Source organism: Marmota flaviventris, chromosome X (assembly GCF_047511675.1).
Source record: "Marmota flaviventris isolate mMarFla1 chromosome X, mMarFla1.hap1, whole genome shotgun sequence".
Lineage (NCBI taxonomy): Eukaryota > Metazoa > Chordata > Mammalia > Rodentia > Sciuridae > Marmota > Marmota flaviventris.
In genome coordinates this window covers 46,291,338-46,310,400 of record NC_092518.1, presented here as the reverse complement: position 1 = coordinate 46,310,400, position 19,063 = coordinate 46,291,338, and the positions used below count along the sequence as shown (strand labels likewise).

Here is a 19,063-nt window from a genome sequence, read left to right as displayed (position 1 = left end):
AAACATAACAAATTCCAAAATCTGAAACAATCTGAAAAATTCTGGTCTGAAGCATTTCAGATAAGGGATGCTCAACCTGTGTAGCATAATATTTTAGTATAAGTATGCATAAGACATGCTTATACTAAAACATCTATTTGTCATTCATGTGAAATTCAAATTTTACTGGGTGTCCTGTATTTTATCTGGCTGTCTTTTTCCTGACAGGCTAACCCCCTTGCACTTTCTGAGCCACCACTTAACTTTTCCTGAATGAGAGTCTCTTGTCTTTAAGATCGGGAGCTCCCTGAAGGTAACGGTCAAGATTTCCCTAACTTGGGATGGGGGTGTAGGTCAGTGGTAGAGCACTTACCTAGCATGCAAAGCCCTGTGTTCTACACCCAGCCTGCAAAAAACAATTGCCTTTCCAGCATGCTGAGAGTCAAGAGGGGTGAAGGTGGAGCAAGGAGGATGTACACCCACCTCCACACCCACAGCAGGGCTGAGAAGAACCCAGGTGCTCTTGGGGTGCCCAGGATGTGCTTCCTGTCAGTGCCAAGAGATGTCCAAGTGGTAGTGGTGGTTGTGTATGTGCACTTTGCATGTTGTATATGAGTATATGGAATGGCTTTGTGGTTCTCTCTGGGTCTTTGAGGACTGTGTACAGTAGATGTGTCCCCTGCTCTGTTGGGCAATGAGAACTCTGGTAAACCCAGGGGTAAAAGGGCAGTGCTGGTAGAGGATCTTGTTAGGGGTATGGATTTATATGTGTGAGAATGTTGTGGATTATCAACCATTTAAAATGGGCCATTTATATTCCTGTAATCTCAGCAACTCAGGAAGCTGAAGGAATAGGATCACAAGTTCAAGGGCAGCCTCAGCAATTTAGTAAGACGAACCTCAGTGACTTAATGAGACCATTTCAAAATTTGAATACAAGTTAAAGGATTGGGTGCTGGGGTTATAGCTCAGTGGTAGAGCGCTTAACTAGCATGTGTGAGGCACTAGGTTCAATCCTCAGCACCACATAAAAATAAATAAATAAAATAAAGGTATTCTGTCTATCTACAACTAAATTCTTTTTTTTTAATTAAAGAAAAAAATGAAAGGATTGGGAATGTAGCTCACTGGCAGAATAGCCCTGAGTTCAATCCCTAGTACAAAGAAAAAGTGGGCTGGAGAAAACTAATGTAGGGACCTAGCTTGGTGCTGATTAGGTGAGTCAGTGGGAAGGCCTGGTTTCTAGAAAGGGGAAGGGGGCATCCTACCCTGGAAGCTCCCTGAGAGCAGGAATGGGATTTTCTTATCTGCCAGCATACAGTGGACCAGGCTCAGAAATATTTGTAGGGGAAATCAGATAATTCAGTAGTGTTATAAGGTGCTGCAGAGACCTAGCTGAATAGTTTCTGTTTTTATTTGGGTATTTGGAAGTTATGGAAGTTTTTTGTCTAGATAAGTCATAAGACCGAGCTATATTATTAAAAATGCAGCCAACCACCAAGAGGGAGCAAGCCCTGGGGCCAAGGGATCCACTGAAAACAGGAGGGAAATTGGGAGTGTAGGTAAAGAAGAGAAAGGGAATACTGAAATAAGAAATGGAGGGATCTCAAACCTTTTTCCCCTTGGTGGAACCTAGCCTGGTTCTTAGCCAGACCTATACCACTAAACTTGAACCATGTAGTTTTTCCCTATAGGCAGAGTTGGGGTTGTCCCTCTTATTAACCACACTATGATTTATGACTTTAAATCCCTGGAATCCACCCTGTCCCTCTTGGTTCCCCACTTTTCCAGCTTCCCTTTAGAAAGCAGGGTTAAGAGAAGAGTCCAGTCCAGAATCAGCCTGCCTAAAAGTCTGATATTGACTTGCTGTGTGACCTGGGGGTAGTCACTGCCTCTCTGTCTGTTTTCATCTCCACGTTAGAAACTGAGCTGAGAATCCCTGCCCCCCTCACCTGGGATTCAGCCTACTGTTCTGTAGGGCTGCCTGCAAGAAGGCAGAGAGAATAGAGAGACAGGGCCATGTGTGGACTCCAGGGTGAGGTAGGTGAGGAAGAGCAGAGGGTCACCACACCATGAAGAATAGCAGTGGAATAGCCCCACAGGAGACCTGCTGCCCTGCTACAGACCCAGGTGGGGAGGGCTTTCTTAGAGAGGCACGCTTGGGTTGGGGTATGGAGAAGGGATTTGTGGGTTCCACAGGCCTAGAGAGGCATACAAGGAGCTCCTGGGGTCTTAGCACTTGTGTGTATTTCTGGAAGAGGAGGTGTCTACATTTGTTCACTTGATCTTTGACCCTGTCAGCTACTCTCTTGTGTCTTACTTTCTCTGGACAAGTGTCTTTCCAACTGTGTCTCCGCCTGTGCCTCCATCCAGGTGATTCATCCTCCTCAACCCCATGCCCAGGGGGAGGGCAGGGCAGGATCAGCCAGGATGTGCTGAGCAGGGCAGGGTAAGCAGCCCAGCTAAGCTGAGAGGAGCACCTCCTCAGTCCTGGCCGGGCCCTACCTGCTCAAGTGGGCAAGGAAGTGAGGAAACTACCCAAAGCAAGGTACGGGATGGCGGGGGGAGTGCTTGGCCTGGGACACCATGTTCCCTCAGCTAGAAAGGGCCCCTGGCCCGAGTCTCCTGGGGCCTACCTGGCCCAGGTATAGCCTGGGTGGGGTCAGGGGCACAAGGAAGGTTCTGGAATCCTGTGAGTTGAATATTCTTTCCTTCCAAGACTCAGAGACTTAAAAATCCCCTAAAACTCTGCCTTTATGACCTTGTAAGGGAGGATATGGATATCTCTATGTGCCACTGCTATATCTTTTTGTAGTGGAGGCAGCAAATGACACTGTGATTGTTTACCAGGAGGAGGCAAGTGTCTTATGTCTGTGTGTATCCCAGGGCTAAGACCCTAATGTTTGTTTCATGAGTGTGACATAGTAAATTATGTTATGTCTGTGATTCTGTGTTCATGTATCTGAGTAAGTAGTTGTCATTGTGTAAAGTTGTGTCTGGCCTGGTATAATTGACCCCACATGGCTAGTCTTTATGTTTAACCATGTTTGCAGATGTGTGGAGGTACATTATAATGTATATCAACTCCATGATTCTGTAAATTGAGATAGAGTTAAATGACACTGTGTATCTTTATGATTCAATGGAACCATGTTTGAGGGATGTATAATAAGGTATATGATGGTATGTGGTTAGGTGATTATCATGAGATGGTAGATTGGCCATTATGTGAGTATCTTTGTAACTGTGTACAACCATGTTTGCAGGTAAATATGATACCACGATCCTGTGTGATCATATGTGAGATCATAACTTCAGGTCTTTGTAACTGCATATGACCAGACAGACTTTCAGGAGTGTAATGACCTGTGTTTGGATGTTTGAATTTATGTGGCCTTACAGTTGTGTAAAACTATAAATAACACCATGTTCTTTTGTGACAGTGTGGAATCATTTGTGACTGGTCATTGATGAGACTGTCACACAGGTTAACAGGCCTTTTGTGGCTATGAGAGTCCAAGTAACTGTGGCACAACATAACTGGCAATGTGTGCAACTGGTAGCTCTAGAAGCTCTGAACCACTGTTCACTCTCTTGTCCTCACACCTGCTTTCCTGCGTCTTTCCCTACACAAGCACCTTTTATGGCTCCCTTCTGCCACAGGATAGATGTTCAACTCCTCAGCCTGTCATCCAAGCTTTATCCCCTTCTCTGGCCCCACCTGACTTCTCTGTAATCTGAGGCATTCCTAAGGCCCCCTCCCCAGTCAAGACCACGTGTCAACCCTAAGAGACCCTTCACTGCCTTCCAGACTGAAATTTCTCTTGTAAGTGTCACCATCATCTCCAAGGCCCCAAACAGGTGGGTTTAGGAGGCCCTAAACTAAGGGAGGAGGGACAATACAAAAAGACTTCCTGTTTTTCTGAATTTGCTGCTTGCTCTTTTAAACTCATTCTGGTGACCTGAACTCAGAATTCTGGATGTATGTGTCAGGGGTGGCATATGTGTGGGTATGTGTTGATGTGAAAGTAGATGAGACTAACACAGATTGGTGAGACACTGTTTTTTGTTGTTGTTGTTGGAGGTTTTTTCAGTGCTAGGGATTGAACCCAGGGGCACTTTAACAGTAAGCTACATTCCCAGTCCTTTTTACGTTTTGTTTTGGGATAGGGTCTCACTAAATTGCCAAGTCTGGCTTCCTGCCTCAGCCTCCCGAGTTACTGGGGTTGTAAACAGCAAAACTTTTGCTCATGAAACACAGTTTCATCATTTTTAAGCTCACTCAGCTGTACAAAATTGTAGACAAAAAAGTTCAAATATTCTCATAGCCTTAAAAAAAAACAGGTGGAAGCCAGGAATGGTGACATTCCTGTAATCTTGGTGAAATTAACCAGCAATTTAGTGAGACCCTCAGTAATTTAGCAAGACCCTGTCCCCAAATCCCAAGATGTTTATGTTTCTTTTCTTTCTTTCTTTTTCTTTTTTTTTTTTTTTTTTTGGTACTGGGGATTGAACCCAGGGGCACTCAACCGCTGAGCAACATCTCCAGTCCTTTTTACATTTCATTCTGAGACAGGGTCTCACCACGTTTCTTAGGCCCTCGCTAAATTGCTGAGACTGGCTTTGAACCTGAAATCCTCCTGCCTCAGCCTCCAGAGCCACTGGAATTATAGGCATATGCCACCATGCCTGGTTCTATCTCAAAATCTTTTTAAAAAGGCTGAGGATGTAGCTTAGTAATAAAACACCCTTGGGTTTAATCCCCAGTACAAAAAAAAAAAAAAAAAGATAGAAAATGGTTTATGCCAAGCATACCCACTGTAACTGTATAAACAAATGCTACAAATATACAAACTTTAGAGTGCTCATTCCCATCCCCAGCCTGATTAAACTCCCTAATAGTAATGCCCACTGATATACATGAAATCAATGCACTAATCACAAAGAACTCTTATCTGTTGATGAAAACAATCAGCCCAAGCCCTAGACCTGGCTTCACATCTGAGGGCTGGGGTAGGGGTTTCCCAGCAGTGCATTGTGGCCATAAAAGGGGCTCCATGAAACCCAATACCCGAGATACCTGCTAAGACATGGAACTCCCCTTTGGAGTAAAGTTAGTTGCTTCACATCCAGTTTCTCCCTTTCTGCAGGGCTGCACCAGGGAAACCGGATCCTGGTTAAAAGCTTGTCCCTTGACCCTGGCCAGAGCCTTGAGCCTCATCCAGAAGGCCCCCAGCGGCTTCGCTCAGATCCAGGCCCCCCCACTGAAACCCCTAGCCAGCGTCCTTCACCACTGAAGCGGGCACCAGGCCCAAAGCCACAGGGTAAGTGCTTCCAGAAAGAGCTGAAAAATGGCCCAGGGGAGGGGATAGAGGAGAGAAGTTAACCAGTGTCAGAGGAGAGGGCTTGTTAGAACAAGAGGCCTTGTGGTCTCAGAGAGAGTGCTACCTACCCAGCAGGCAGAGGATTGTGGCCTGGGGTGAATGTGCATTGGGATCTCACCTCAGGCCTGCTCTGTGCCTACCTCAAACAAAGACAAAAGAAAACAAAAAAATCCCACAAAACTGGGGTTTGTAGAGAGGGATGTAGCCTGGTCATATAGCCACCCCTAAACCCAGCTCATTGAGGTATCTCTTCTCTTCCTCAAACTCTCTAGTCCCCCCAAAGCCCAGCTACCTGCAGATGCCCCGGATGCCCCCCCAACCTGAGCCTATCCCTCCTCCGCCATCCCGCCCACTACCTGCAGACCCCCGAGTGGCCAAGGGTCTGGCCCCCAGGGCAGAGGCCAGCCCAAGTTCTGCAGCAGTATCCTCACTGATTGAGAAGTTTGAAAGGTAAGTCTGGTACCTCTAGGACCTTGTGGGGGATGGATCGGGATAGGAAGGGATGGTTTTAGGAGAGGCCTCTCAGTCAACCTCATACCCTGCTTCCATATGTGTCCACCACCAACCTCAGAGAACCTGTGATTGTCGCCTCGGATAGGCCAGCCCCTGGCCCCTGTCCAGGTCCCCCAGAGCCAGCCATGTTGCCACAGCCACCCCCGCAACCACCAGTGTCCCAGCTCCCTGAGGGTGAGGCCTCCCGCTGCCTGTTCCTGCTGGCTCCTGGGCCTCGGGATGGTGAGAAGGTACCTAACCGTGACAGCGGCATCGACAGCATCAGCTCGCCATCCAACAGTGAAGAGACCTGCTTTGTCAGTGATGATGGGCCTCCCAGCCACAGCCTCTGTCCTGGGCCCCCTGCCCTGGCCAGTATGCCTGTTGCTTTGGCCGACCCCCACCGGCCTGGCTCCCAGGAGGTTGACAGTGACCTGGAAGAAGAGGATGATGAAGAAGAGGATGAGGAGAAGGACAGAGAAATCCCAGTGCCTCCAATGGAGAGACAGGAGTCTGTGGAGGTACTGATCCGTGTTTGCCAAGAGACAAGACCTTGCAGAGAAACCAGGAACCTGGCTTTTGTGCTTGGTTCTTGCCCAGCATGGTATTTCTCAAAACAGGGCATTGTTTCCATTTAGGATGTTTAGCTTCCCTAGTATCCTGGCACTAAATACTGATAGTAAAACCCCTCTAATTATTGTGACCACCAAAATGACCATGCATCATTCCAAATGCCCACTAGGAAGGTGGTTCTACCTTCATCAGAGAACCACTAGCCAGACCTCATTTTTCCTTTCTGAAGATGGGCATTCTGGTTGGGGGATCTTTAAAGTTCTGTCCCAATTGGGAAAAATCTCATGACTCAGTAGCTGTGTGACATTGGTCAAGTCTCTTCCCTCTCTGCTCTCTTACCACAAACCTCAGTATCCTTGTTTGTATAAGAGAAAGTCTCACATTCCAGAGAGGCTTCCTGACAGCTGGAGGGAGGGCACAAGATCTAGAGCCTCAGAAAGACTTAAGCCTGTGGAGAAGGAGACTCTTTTTTTTTAATTACTTATTTTATTCATTTTAGTTGCTGATGGACCTTTATTTTTTATTTATATGTGGTGCTGAGAATCAAACCCAGTGCCCCACACATTCAAGGCATGCTCTCTACCACTGAGCTACACCCCCAGCCTGAGAAGGAGACTCTTAACTTCAGGGACCCCTTTCTGTACCCTTACAACCTAATATTTCTTCAAAAGGCATCCTTGCACTTGAGTTAGATCTCAGCTGCTCTGCCAGGACCAAGCTCAAGTGTGGGGGCTAAGGCCATAAATTACTGGGATAAAAGGTATTCAGTGAATATGTATCTAGCAAATCAGGAAACTGAACCAGCAATGAGTTTTAGACCTTTCTATACTTTTGTGTGTTTATCTCACCCCCAGGTAATCATCAAGCCTTTGCTGACTATAAACTGAATGGGTGAATAAATAGCTAACTAATATTTATAGACTACTTGATCTGTAGTTTACTCTGTTATATAATTGTCTGAATTACAAATGGGCTTAGGTCCTCTTATAATTGGAATTTATAGATGAGGGATCTTATATACAGAGCAGATAAACAACTTACACAATCTTGTAAGTGGCAGAGCTAGGATTTGAACCCATGAAGTCTTGACATTCCAGTCCCTGTGCTTAACCACTACACTATGCCCAGTGAACAGAGAGAGCAGATGAAAAGATAAATGAATGACTGAGTGAGTAAGTACATATTATCAGAATTGAGGGTGGGCTTTGTGATCAACTGGGGAGTCAGGGATGAAGCAGGAGAGGACTTAAGTGTCTAGAGATGGGGTTATGGTTATCTCAGGGCAGCATTGGGCTTAGAGCACGATGTGAGCTGTTGTAAGAATTCTAGGGGAGCCAGGTAAAATGGCATGTGCCTGGAGTCCCAGCTACTGGGGAGGCTGAAGTACAAGGATCACTTATTTGAACCCAGGAGTTTGAGGCCAGCCTGGGCAACATAGCAAGACCTTGTCTCTTAACAAATTATTCTAGAAACTTGGGTAAGGGTTAGGGTGGAGGATGATGAATCAAGCGTCAGCTCTTTTCCTTTCAGTTGACTGTGCAGCAGAAGGTGTTCCACATTGCCAATGAGCTCCTGCAAACTGAGAAGGCTTATGTTTCCAGGCTCCATCTACTGGATCAGGTGAATGTCCCCTCAGGGGTCCCAGGGACCCATTACCTGATAGATGGGTTCCAAGGAAGAAATGATAGGACCTGAGCCTAACCTTACCACTGAGGTTAGAATCTAGAGGTGGTAAGGCCCCTCTCTGACCTTGAAGCTAACTGTCCCTGAATCCAACTCTGATTTTTATTATTCCAAGTTTGATCCTGATATTAAGCCTGGACAGGTATTCCAGCCCTGATTACAACTCTTAACATTAATACTGACTATTCTCCAGATCCTAAATTTACCCCTTATTTGAACTTCACTCTAATTCTGGCCCTTTGCCTGACCCCAAGTCCAATAGGAATTTTTATCTACTTTGTTCACTCCTCCATCCTAACCAGCAGGACAGTGCCTGGGACACAGTAGGCACTCAGAAATATTTGTTAAATGAATGGATTTAATTCCAACTTTCTATCTGATCCTGAATCTGTTTCTGACTTTGACTCCGATCCTGACTTCTCATTGTTCCAATGTCTGACTGCTAACCTTAACATTGTGAAGTCCAACTCCATATATAACCCTAATTCCATTCCCTTTCTCCTCAGTCTCCAAACCAATATTGATCCCAAACCCTCACAAAAATTCCCACAAACACTACCCTCACCTGCAAGCTAGCCCTTCCCCAGCCAAGCCCCAAGCCCAGCTGGGCTAAATGCTCCTGCCTTACTCTGCAGGTGTTCTGTGCCCGTCTGCTAGAAGAAGCTCGGAACCGCAGTTCCTTCCCAGCTGATGTTGTACATGGCATCTTCTCTAACATCTGCTCCATCTACTGCTTCCACCAGCAGTTCCTGTTGCCTGAGCTAGAGAAGCGCATGGAGGAATGGTGAGAGGCCCCAGAGCTAGGCTGCCTACAATTTGCTGCTGATCCTAAGCCCAGATGTGTACATTTGAACCCAGGAGTTTGAGGCCAGCCTGAGCAACATAGCAAGACCTTGTCTCTTAACAAAGTTCATTCCTGGTCTGGGGGTGTAGTTCAGTGGTAGAGTGCTTGCTTAGCATGCCCTGGTTTGCTCATATTCACCACAAAATAAAAAGAAGAAAGTTTCCTACCTGCCCTCTCTTACTGACTTCCATAAAAAGAACCAAGCTGCACCTTCTAGGCCCTCCTGAGTGTAGCACAGATGTAGATTTAGAAGATTACAACAGAATAGCAGAGCCCTTAAGCAGGTGAAGTTCAGGCCAGACATGGTAGCACATGCCTGTAATCCCAGCTACTTGGTAAGCTAAGGCAGGAGGATCACAAGTTGGAAACCAGCTTTGGCAACTTGGCCAGACCCTGATTCAAAATAAAATAAATAAAAATAAAAAGGGCCCAGGCTGCAACTCAGTAGTAAAGTACCTCTGGGTTTAATCCCCACTACTGGAAGAAAAAAAGTATGAGGTTCAAAGCTAAATTGATACAAGGTGAAAGATTTACACAATCTCAAGAGAATCCAAAGTATCCAGAGATAAATTGGCATGTTCAAATTCTGACTCTGCTGCTTGCTAATTTCTTAAATTGCTGTGCCTCAGTTTCCTCATATTTATTTAGGCACTGAGATTGAAACCAGAGGCATTTTACCATTGAGCTATATTCCCAGCCCTTTCTACTTTTTATTTGGAGATAAGGTCTTACTCAATTGCTGAGTCTGGCCTCAAATTTGTAATCCTCCTGCCTGCGCATTTTAAGTAGCTGGAATTATTATAGGTGTGAACCTTTGTGCCTGACCCCTCATCTTTACAATGGGAATAATAAGTGTTATTTTAAGGATTAAATAAATTGATACATGTGGAGATCTCTTAACAAACAGTACCCAGTATCTGAGTGCTCAGTATTTGTCAGCTATTGTTATTTTTATCTGTGCTATGATAGAGGTGAGAATGGGAGGGTGTAGGGATCAAACAGATGGATCAAGCCTAGCCTGGGGGTCTGAGAACAGATTTAGAGAGGAGATAATGCCTGAACCTAGTCCTGAGGGAGCAGGGCAGGTTTTACAGATAAACTCTAGCCTCTAGGCTTTCCTCTTTCAATTCAGCCTTTTCAAGTCTATACCACCTGCTTGAATGATCATTTAACAACAACCAGATCATATCAGTCCCCGCTTAAAATTGTCTACATGTTCCCCACACTTATAAGATAAACTGTGTCCCTCTTACCAGACTGTGATCACAGAGGCCTGGCATGAAACCTGGCTTTGCTATCTCCCCAGGAGCCCATGACCTCAGGTCTGGTTTATCTCCCACATCAGACTATGACTAGCGAGGATTATGAGCAGACCTGGTTTCTTGGCCTCCCGCAATGGACAGTGAACCTCTCAGAGCTCAACTGGGTGTGACTCATTTCTGTGTTCCCAACACCACTTAACACAAGATTGGGCACAGAATCAATTATATAGGCCTTGCAGTAAAGTCAAGGCAGATGTTCCAGGACATGTTGTTCCTGGTGCTTGAGCAGGAGTCAAGGCAGGAGGCCTCCCAGGCCGTGTTCTCAGGTCAAAAGAGCCTCCTGGCCTAATTGGCCTATGTAAGCAGCATTTCCAAAGAAGTCAACTGGTTGGGAAGTAGGTTTCCAGGACTGAAATGAGAGTGATCTGCCTGGGACTAGAGACCTATGAGGGAGGTCCCTGGGAGCTAAGTTTCAGCAGGACCACATCAGCCCCCATTTCTACCCCAGGGACCGCTACCCACGCATTGGAGACATCCTGCAGAAGCTGGCACCCTTCCTCAAGATGTATGGCGAGTATGTGAAGAACTTTGATAGGGCTGTGGAGCTGGTCAACACCTGGACAGAGCGTTCCACCCAGTTCAAAGTCATCATCCATGAGGTGCAGGTAAGTGGCGAACCTGGATGGAGCAGACAGAGGGAGGAAAGATCTGCAGGGACCTGTTGGGGGGTGTGTCTGCAACTAGACCTGAGCTCCTCTCTTTCTGCCTGTCACAGAAGGAGGAAGCCTGTGGCAATCTGACATTGCAGCACCACATGCTGGAGCCTGTGCAGCGCATCCCCCGCTATGAGCTGCTTCTCAAGGACTATCTGTTAAAGCTGCCTCATGGCTCCCCAGACAGCAAGGATGCCCAAAGTGAGTGTGTGTACCCAGACCCTGCCCTGCTCCCTGACACTGATAGCCCTGGGTCAGACCTCTCATGCAGGTCCCCAAAACTTAATTCCCAGGTTCAGCTTTCCATTGACATGTGATTGAGATCCAAGAATAGAAAGAATCTCTAAACTGAAAGACCTACATTGACACTGAATTGAGACCTCAGGATGAACCTCCAGGTTAAGATCCCTCCCTGTGTACCTAGAAAGAACACTCAAAAGGAGTGTCCCAGCTGGAACTTCCCAAATGGAACCCCAGAGTTTGAGAGGCATGCCCAGATGGACCCCCTAAAGGAAGCCATCCTTTTTTTAGGCTGACCCTCAGACTTATCCCCAAATGAAGTACAAGTACAAAATTAAACTGAACATGAACCCCCAGGGACTGAGCTTCTAGGCTAGAGCTTAGCCTAACTTCCTCAGACCAAGACCTCTTTTACTAAGTCTCCATGGCTGAGCTCCCCAGAAAGAGCTCCATTCTATGTCCACTATCCACTCCCCAAAATGAACCTTCCAAAAGAACATCCAAATTTGATCAGGGCCCCACAGAATCACCTCTAGAAATGATCACCCTAAACTGGTTCCCTTATTTTCTACCTCAGATTTGGATCTCTAGGCCAAGAAACTTCCTCCCCAGACTGAGTCCCTACACACTAAACCACTAGAAAAGTATTTTATTGTGACTCCTCCAGTACCTGTCCCATCCCTATAGTATCACACCCCATGTAGAGCTCCCCAGGGTCCACCCCACTTGCCCTTCCCCAGACTGCTATTTATATGTATTCATTCATTAACTTAACAAATGAGCACCTTAATATTTAGGGCAGAGCTCTAGGCACTGGAGATATAGACGCAAACAAAGCAGACAAGGGCCTTGATTTCAGAAAGCATGTATTCTAGTTGGGCAGAGAAATGATTAAAGTAACAAATGCACAGGAGGGCATTAGGTAGATGCTAAGTGTAACTCAGAGAATTAGAAGAGAGTGATATGACAGTGACTGGGCAGTCTACTTTAAGTTGGATGGCTTCTCTGAGTAGAAGACATTTGAGTCAAAACCTGAATAACAAGAAGAAGATAGCTACATGCCAATGGGAGGAGCACATTTCAGGCAGAGGCAACAGCAGGTGCAGAGTCCCCAAGGCAATAGGGATACTGGGGAAACTTTGAGAGGTGGGAAGTTTGCATATCTCTGGATCAAAATAAAGGCCACTATGTTTCGAGCATGGCAAGTGAGGGTAGACTAGAAGTGGGGTTGGAGAGATAAGCAAGACTTTGAAGGTCAAGATAAGGAGATGGATTTATTCTGAGTGGGGTGGATAGCCATGGGAAAGTTTTTGTCTGGATTACATGGGAAGAAGAGAGGGAACCAAGTGATTAATTTGAAGACCTTTGCAATAATCTAAATGAGAAAAGCTGACTTGAATGAAATAGTGGAAATGGTTAGAAAAGATTGAATTCAGGTTATATTCTATTTGGAAGTGGCACTGAAAGGCCTTAGAGTGGATATGGAGCCTGGGAGAGCTGAGAACAATGGTTCTTAGCTGGGCATGGTGGTGCATGCCTGTAATACCTGTGACTCAGGAAGCTGAGGTAGTAGAATCACAAGTTCAAGGCCAGCCTCAGCAGCTTAGTAAGATCCTGTCTCATATAAAAATAAAAAGGATTGGGGATGTGGCTCAGAGGTAAAGCACCTGTAGGTTCAATCCCCAGTACAAAAAAAAAGAATGATGGATCTTCTTTTAAAAAAAATTTTTAGTTGTTGATGGACCTTTATTTTATTCACTTATTTATATGTGGTGCTGAGAATTGAACCTACTGCCTCACACATACTAGGCAAGTGCTCTACCACTGAGCCACAAGAATATTGGTTTTTTAGATAAGTTTAGGAATTTGGTTTTTAGACAAAAATGAGCTGCCAATTTTGGCAGTTAGATGAGTCTAGAATTCCAGGGAGAGGGATTTAGATTTCACTGGCACATAGAAAGTATCGAAAGTCATGGAGTTGGCCAGGATCACCATAAGGAGTGAGTGTAAATGGAGGAGAAAAAGGACCTAGGACAAAACTCAGGGAAGTAGAATCAGAAAAGGAGACTTAGAAGGGGCAGCCATAAAGGTAGGAAGAAAACAGGGAAAGTGTGGAAGCCACAAGAATGAAGAGTAAACAACTGTGTCCTGTGCTGTGTCTGCTTCCCTACTTAGCTCTTCACCCTACCAGATGGGATACTTTGCTACCAAGCCTGTACCTCTAGAAAGAGCTAGACCTCTAGAAAGTTTGATAGCTGAGATCTCCAAATGAATACAAAATACTAAGTATCTCATTCCTCCCGCTAAAATACTAAGTATCTCATTCCTCCCGCAGAATAAGAGCCCCACTGAGGTGCCTAACCTAAACCTCTAGAAAGAACCTGAATGATTCCTTGGGATGAACCCCATGAACTGACATCTCCCACCTGAGCCCTTAAGCTAAGTAAAGTCTGAGGTCGCAATTATAGACCCCTACAGGGCTCTCAAATTTAGATCCCCAGACTAGGCCTCAAGAATGATCACCCCACTCTTAGCCCTGAGAGTGGGTTCCTAATCAGTGCCCTTGGCCTGAGTCCCAAAGTGAGATTCCCCAAAAGAGCTACTCATCTTATCTCCTTGGCCATCATTCTCTAGACAGGTATTGCCAGACTGAACCCCCTAGGTTAATCCCACCATTTTTATCCCTTAGATTAAAACTTCCAGCCTGAGCCCAAAAGACTGATTTTCCTGTTCCATCCCACACATTGAAACATCACTGAATCCTCAGACTGGATTCTCACAGTTCCCCAATGTAAACCCCAGAAATGACCCTGAAATTGAGCAGCCCAGCCTGAGCTCCAAGTATTCCAGACTGTGTTTTCCCTAGCCCAAGTCTCTGAAGAGCCCTATTTTTCATCAATCAGATTGAGAGTCCTTCACTAAGCCCTCAGACTAATGCCCTGGATTGTCCCCCAAATTAAGCCACATAGGCTAAGTACCTCATAGGCTGATTTTCCAAGTCTCAACTCTCAGACTGACTTCCCTCATGCTGAACCTCTAATTTTCTATCTCTCAGACTTCAATTCCTGAGTTGATTTTTCTGGGCCAAGTCCAACAGACAAGTCTCCAGACAGCCCTGTGCTGAGACCCAAGAAAGGTGCCTCACTGCTATATTAACTCCCCACATTTTGTACCATCCAGCTAGGGTCCTCAGAAGGTACCTCCTATCTCATTTCTCTACTGAGCCCCATAGAATCACATGTCCACATTAAGCTTCTAGGACTCGGTTCTTTCATTTTACTGGATCCCCAGCATGAGATTCCCAGATGGAAGTTCCCTAAAGGAGCTCCCTGAACTGCACTCCAAAGTGAGCTGCCAATATAAGCTCCCTAGATTGGGCCACAGGTTGAGCCTCTTTTGTCAATAGTGCATTCTCCAGCAATCTACTCAGCCTCTCACCCCAGTTTTTGTACATGCAGAAGTAGAATGATGATGGCTACCTCTTAGGGTTGTTTTGAGGATAAATGAGATAATTTTGAAACACAGTGCCTGGCACATGGTCAAGGCCCAAGCTGTTTTTTATTACCAAATGTCCTGGATAATGTCATCCATACAAAATCCCTCTAAAATTAGCCCCCAGATTGGGCCTTTCAAACTTAGTTTCCTGTTTTGTACTAATCCCAACCCTATCCAAGTCCCCAGAATGAACCTCAGAGTTTGAGGTTGGCTGAATGGGCTCCCCATATTGAGCCCAAAGGTGAAACCCCCAGCAAGAACTTCCCAGTCCGGTTTTATAAGCTGCTCAGAATGATGATCTCTGAATGAAAGCTAGCTAAGATGTGCCCACTAAGCTCCCCAGCCTAAGATCTTAAACTGAGCTGTCTATTATTTACCCATCAGACTAAAATCTCTTGGCTGAGCCCCACTGAATCATATCTCTGGTTCCACAAACTGACTTAGCCACTCTCTAGCTCCAAAGTGAACTCCTGAGCCTAGACCATAGACTGAGTCCCCAGACCAGGCTAAGTAGGCTGCCTACACTGAGTTAAGATTGAACTCCAAACCAAGATCCCAGACTGCCAAGCCCAAACCAGGCTCCATGAAAGCTTCTAGACCAAACTTCTGCACCAAACTGTACTCCCTGGCCTGAACCCCAGGTGAAATCATGGGCTGACATCCCCACACGAATCCCCTAGACTGAACCTGCTCACACCAGACTCCTGGAAATGCCATTCTGTACCTCAAGTGATACTTCTTCAGACAGAGGTCCCTATAGCAAAGCTTCCAGTCTGAGCCCAGTGGCCTAAAATAGGCCTGAGCTTGTGTGCTTCAAGCTTGCCAGAATATTCCTCTTTCCTCCCTTGGGCTCCCCTATGTTCACCACTCAGCCTGCCACTTACCCTGGAATGGAGGACATGCAGGAGAAAAGACAACAGGGAGATCAGCCCCTGCTCTGATGCCAACTATCACCTCCCAGCTAGCCAACCTAAAGTGGCCACCTGCTTTCTGAGTCTTGGTTTTGTCATTGGACAAATAGAACACAGTCACATCTATCTGCCAGGGTTGTGAGGATCAAAGGAGCCAGTTTATGAAAAGCATCTATTGGGGAATCCTGAAAAGGTAGTGGAACCTTGGCCCTGTCCTAAGTAGCTCACAGTCTACTGAGGGACACAAATGTAGATGTATGATGAACACACAGTGTGACGAGTGGGACAGAAGGAGGCAAAGGGGAATTTGGAAACACGGTGTCCTCAATCAGCCTGGGAATTCAGGGCAGGCTTAATGGAGGTAGTGGTCAGAATTTGGAAGACTGACTAGCAGTTGGCCGAGTGAAGCAAGATAAACATGTTTAGGGAGGGGCAGAGGAGGAAACTGAAGTGGTCAGCAGAAGCCAAATCACCAAGGGCTTTGAATGCCAGGTTAAAGGGCTGAGTCGTTGCTCTGCAGGTACAGGGAACCATTGACAGATTTGAGCAGAAGAGTGACAGTGAGCTGTGTGTGACAAAGCTTCTTCTGGCAATCAGGGTAGAAAAGAGGTTGGAGATAGCCCAACACCTAAAAGGCATGGGGAGGCCTGAGCCAGGACAGGGAACTGATGCTTGAACACCAAAACAGGACTTGGTTTACCAACCATATGGAGCCTCTTCAGAAGTACCTGTGGCCCTCCAATACAAACATGGGGAAATACAGTATGTAGAATAGGGACCAGTAAAGCTATGTCCAGGCAATTAGTAGGGGCAGGATTTGTTTAGTGCTTGGGGACTCATTTCAGGTTTTTTGTTGGTTTGGGGGTTTTGTTTTGTTTTGGGTACTAGGGATTGAACCCAGGGCTGCCTTACTGAACTACCTTCCCAGCCCTTTTTATTTATTTATAAATTTAGAGACAACGTCTTACCAATTTGCTTAGGGCCTCACTAAGTTGCCAAAGCTGGCCTTGGACTTGCAATCCTCCTGCCTCAGCCTCCTGAGTTGCTGTGATTATAGGCATGCGCCACCATCCCCAGAACACTTCAGTTTTTTTCTGATGATACCTGGTCACTGTAGGAAATATGGAAATTACAGAAAAGATTAAAGTAGGGGAGAATCTCATGTGATCCAAACCCATGTAGAATAAGCATGATGAGCACTTTGATATTATTCTTCCTAGTGTTTTTTAGGTATGTAAATTTGCAAAAATGAGATCATCCTGTATATACAAGATTGTATCCTTAAAATACCCTGAGCATTTCCCAGACTGTTAAAAACCCTACATAAACTGGGCTGGGTGGCACACACCTGTAATCCCAGTGACTTGGGAAACTGAAGCAGGAGGATCACAAGTTTGAGGCCAGCCTCAGCAACTTAGCAAGGCCCTAAGCAACTTAGAACTGTCTCAAAATAAAAAATAAAAAGGACTTGGCATGTGGCCCAGGGGTTAAGTACCCCTGGGTTCAATCTCTGGTACAAAAAGAAAAAAGAATCCTACATAAGTATCACTTATAAAAATCATTTGATATTCCATTACATGAGTGTACCATGATTTAACCAAACTGCTACAGTTGGATGTTTTTGTTTTCAACTTGGCACATTAAAAACATCACTTCAATGAAAGTGTATTTATACATAGAACTTGTGCCTGTAATCAGAATTATTGAGACAGATAAAAGGATCATCTCCCCCACTCTCTTTTAGGGTGCTGGAGATTAAACCCAGGGCATCAAATATGCTAGGCAAGCACTCTACCACTGGGTTATATCTCTAGCCTCTCTTTGTTTATTTATATGACTTTTCTGATTATAAAAGTAATACATGTTCTTTGTCAAAACTATGGAAGAGCCAGGCACAGTGGTGCACCCTGTAATCCTAATGACTTGGGAAGCAAAAGCAGAATGGTCAATTCAAGGCCAGCCTAAGCAATTTAGTAAAACCCTATCTCAAAATTAAAAAGTCTAAAAGGGCTAGGGATGTAGCTCAATGGTAAAATGCCTCTGGATTCAATCTCCAGTCCCCACCCTGTACTAAAAAGCAAACACACACACACACACACACACACTCACATACACACTCACACCTATGGAAGAGAAGATGGGTGTGGTGCTACATCCTTGCAATCCCAGCAACTCAGAAGGCTGAGTCGGAAAGATCACAAGTTCAAGGCCAACCTGGGCAATTTACACCCTGTCTTGAAATGAAAAATAAAAAGGTCTGGGTTCAGTGGTGAAGTACCCTGGCATTTGATCTCCAGTACAAATATATATAGTTTTCATATATTATTTGTTTATTTTATATATATATAAATATATATATATATATATATATATATATATATATATATATATATATATATATATATATTACAGAAAATCTAAAGAATGTAATAAAAACCACCCACAGTCCCACCATCCAGAGACAACTTGCTAAACATGAATTTTTATATGTAACTATTATTGTCATTACTATTAATGATAATAATAGTTTTGCCAAGCTTGCATTTAATGGCTATCTGCCATCCCATATACTATGATTCTGCTATTGTGGCCTTGAGACAGTTTCAGATTCCGTATGATGTTGCTTTGGACATCTTTGAGGCTAGAACTTTCCAAGATGGGTTGGGGGGTGTGGTCAGGCCAGGAGGAAGTATTCAGGGAGGGAAAAAGCCCCCAAGAGCTTCATTTCTGCTAACCCTCCATCTGACCTCACTTCTCTACCTGTAGAGTCTCTGGAGCTGATAGCCACAGCGGCAGAGCACTCTAATGCTGCCATCCGAAAAATGGTGAGTGGCCCTTATAGATCCTCCCTTCCTTTGCCACCCACTTGTGGTGTCCCTCTCCAGGGTTTGGGGAGCTTGTGATGTAAGGACATGCAAGGGAGATTGGCACCCCAAGCCTTCCCTTTTGCTCACTGTCTCCTTCCAGGAGCGAATGCACAAGCTGCTGAAGGTATATGAGTTGCTAGGGGGTGAGGAAGACATTGTCAGCCCCACCAAAGAGCTCATAAAAGAAGGCCACATCCTTAAGCTGTCAGCGAAGAATGGGACCACTCAAGACCGATACCTCATACTAGTAAGTGCCAGGTGTAGAGTTGTGGGTAGGCATGCCAGATCCCCATTCATGTTGACATGGTACTCAAGAATATGCCTCCAGCCAGACTTTCTTTCCTATGGTATCTTGTATTATCACTATCTATGTTATGAATTATTTTTTTTCTTCTTTACAGATGATGTAACTAAGACTTAGAGATAAATGACTTGAACAAGGTCACCCACTAGAAAGTGACTCACATGCCTAGGCTCTTTCTTTGCAACCCCTGATCCCAATCTGGGCTTTCTTTCCTCCATCTATTGCCTTGAGTCCTCAACAATAAAGCTTTGGAAGTCCCATAAGGGTGGGGAGCCAGGCCACATCCCCACTAGGTCTCCTGCACATACATCCCAAA

The 19,063-nt window shown here is 45.4% G+C and overlaps 1 protein-coding gene across 2 annotated transcripts in view; it reads left to right on the top strand.

The window, feature by feature from the left end:
• The window catches only part of Fgd1 (FYVE, RhoGEF and PH domain containing 1), a 41,875-nt gene that overhangs the window by 13,168 nt on the left and 9,644 nt on the right, over positions 1–19,063 (top strand). For both annotated transcript variants that reach the window (XM_027950202.2, XM_071606867.1), the window contains exons 2-10: positions 5,130–5,303; positions 5,636–5,813; positions 5,935–6,376; positions 7,959–8,048; positions 8,747–8,895; positions 10,726–10,882; positions 10,993–11,131; positions 18,343–18,401; positions 18,544–18,690. In XM_027950202.2, the coding sequence (XP_027806003.2) occupies positions 5,130–5,303; positions 5,636–5,813; positions 5,935–6,376; positions 7,959–8,048; positions 8,747–8,895; positions 10,726–10,882; positions 10,993–11,131; positions 18,343–18,401; positions 18,544–18,690 (1,535 nt within the window). The remainder of the gene's footprint in view (positions 1–5,129; positions 5,304–5,635; positions 5,814–5,934; positions 6,377–7,958; positions 8,049–8,746; positions 8,896–10,725; positions 10,883–10,992; positions 11,132–18,342; positions 18,402–18,543; positions 18,691–19,063) is intronic.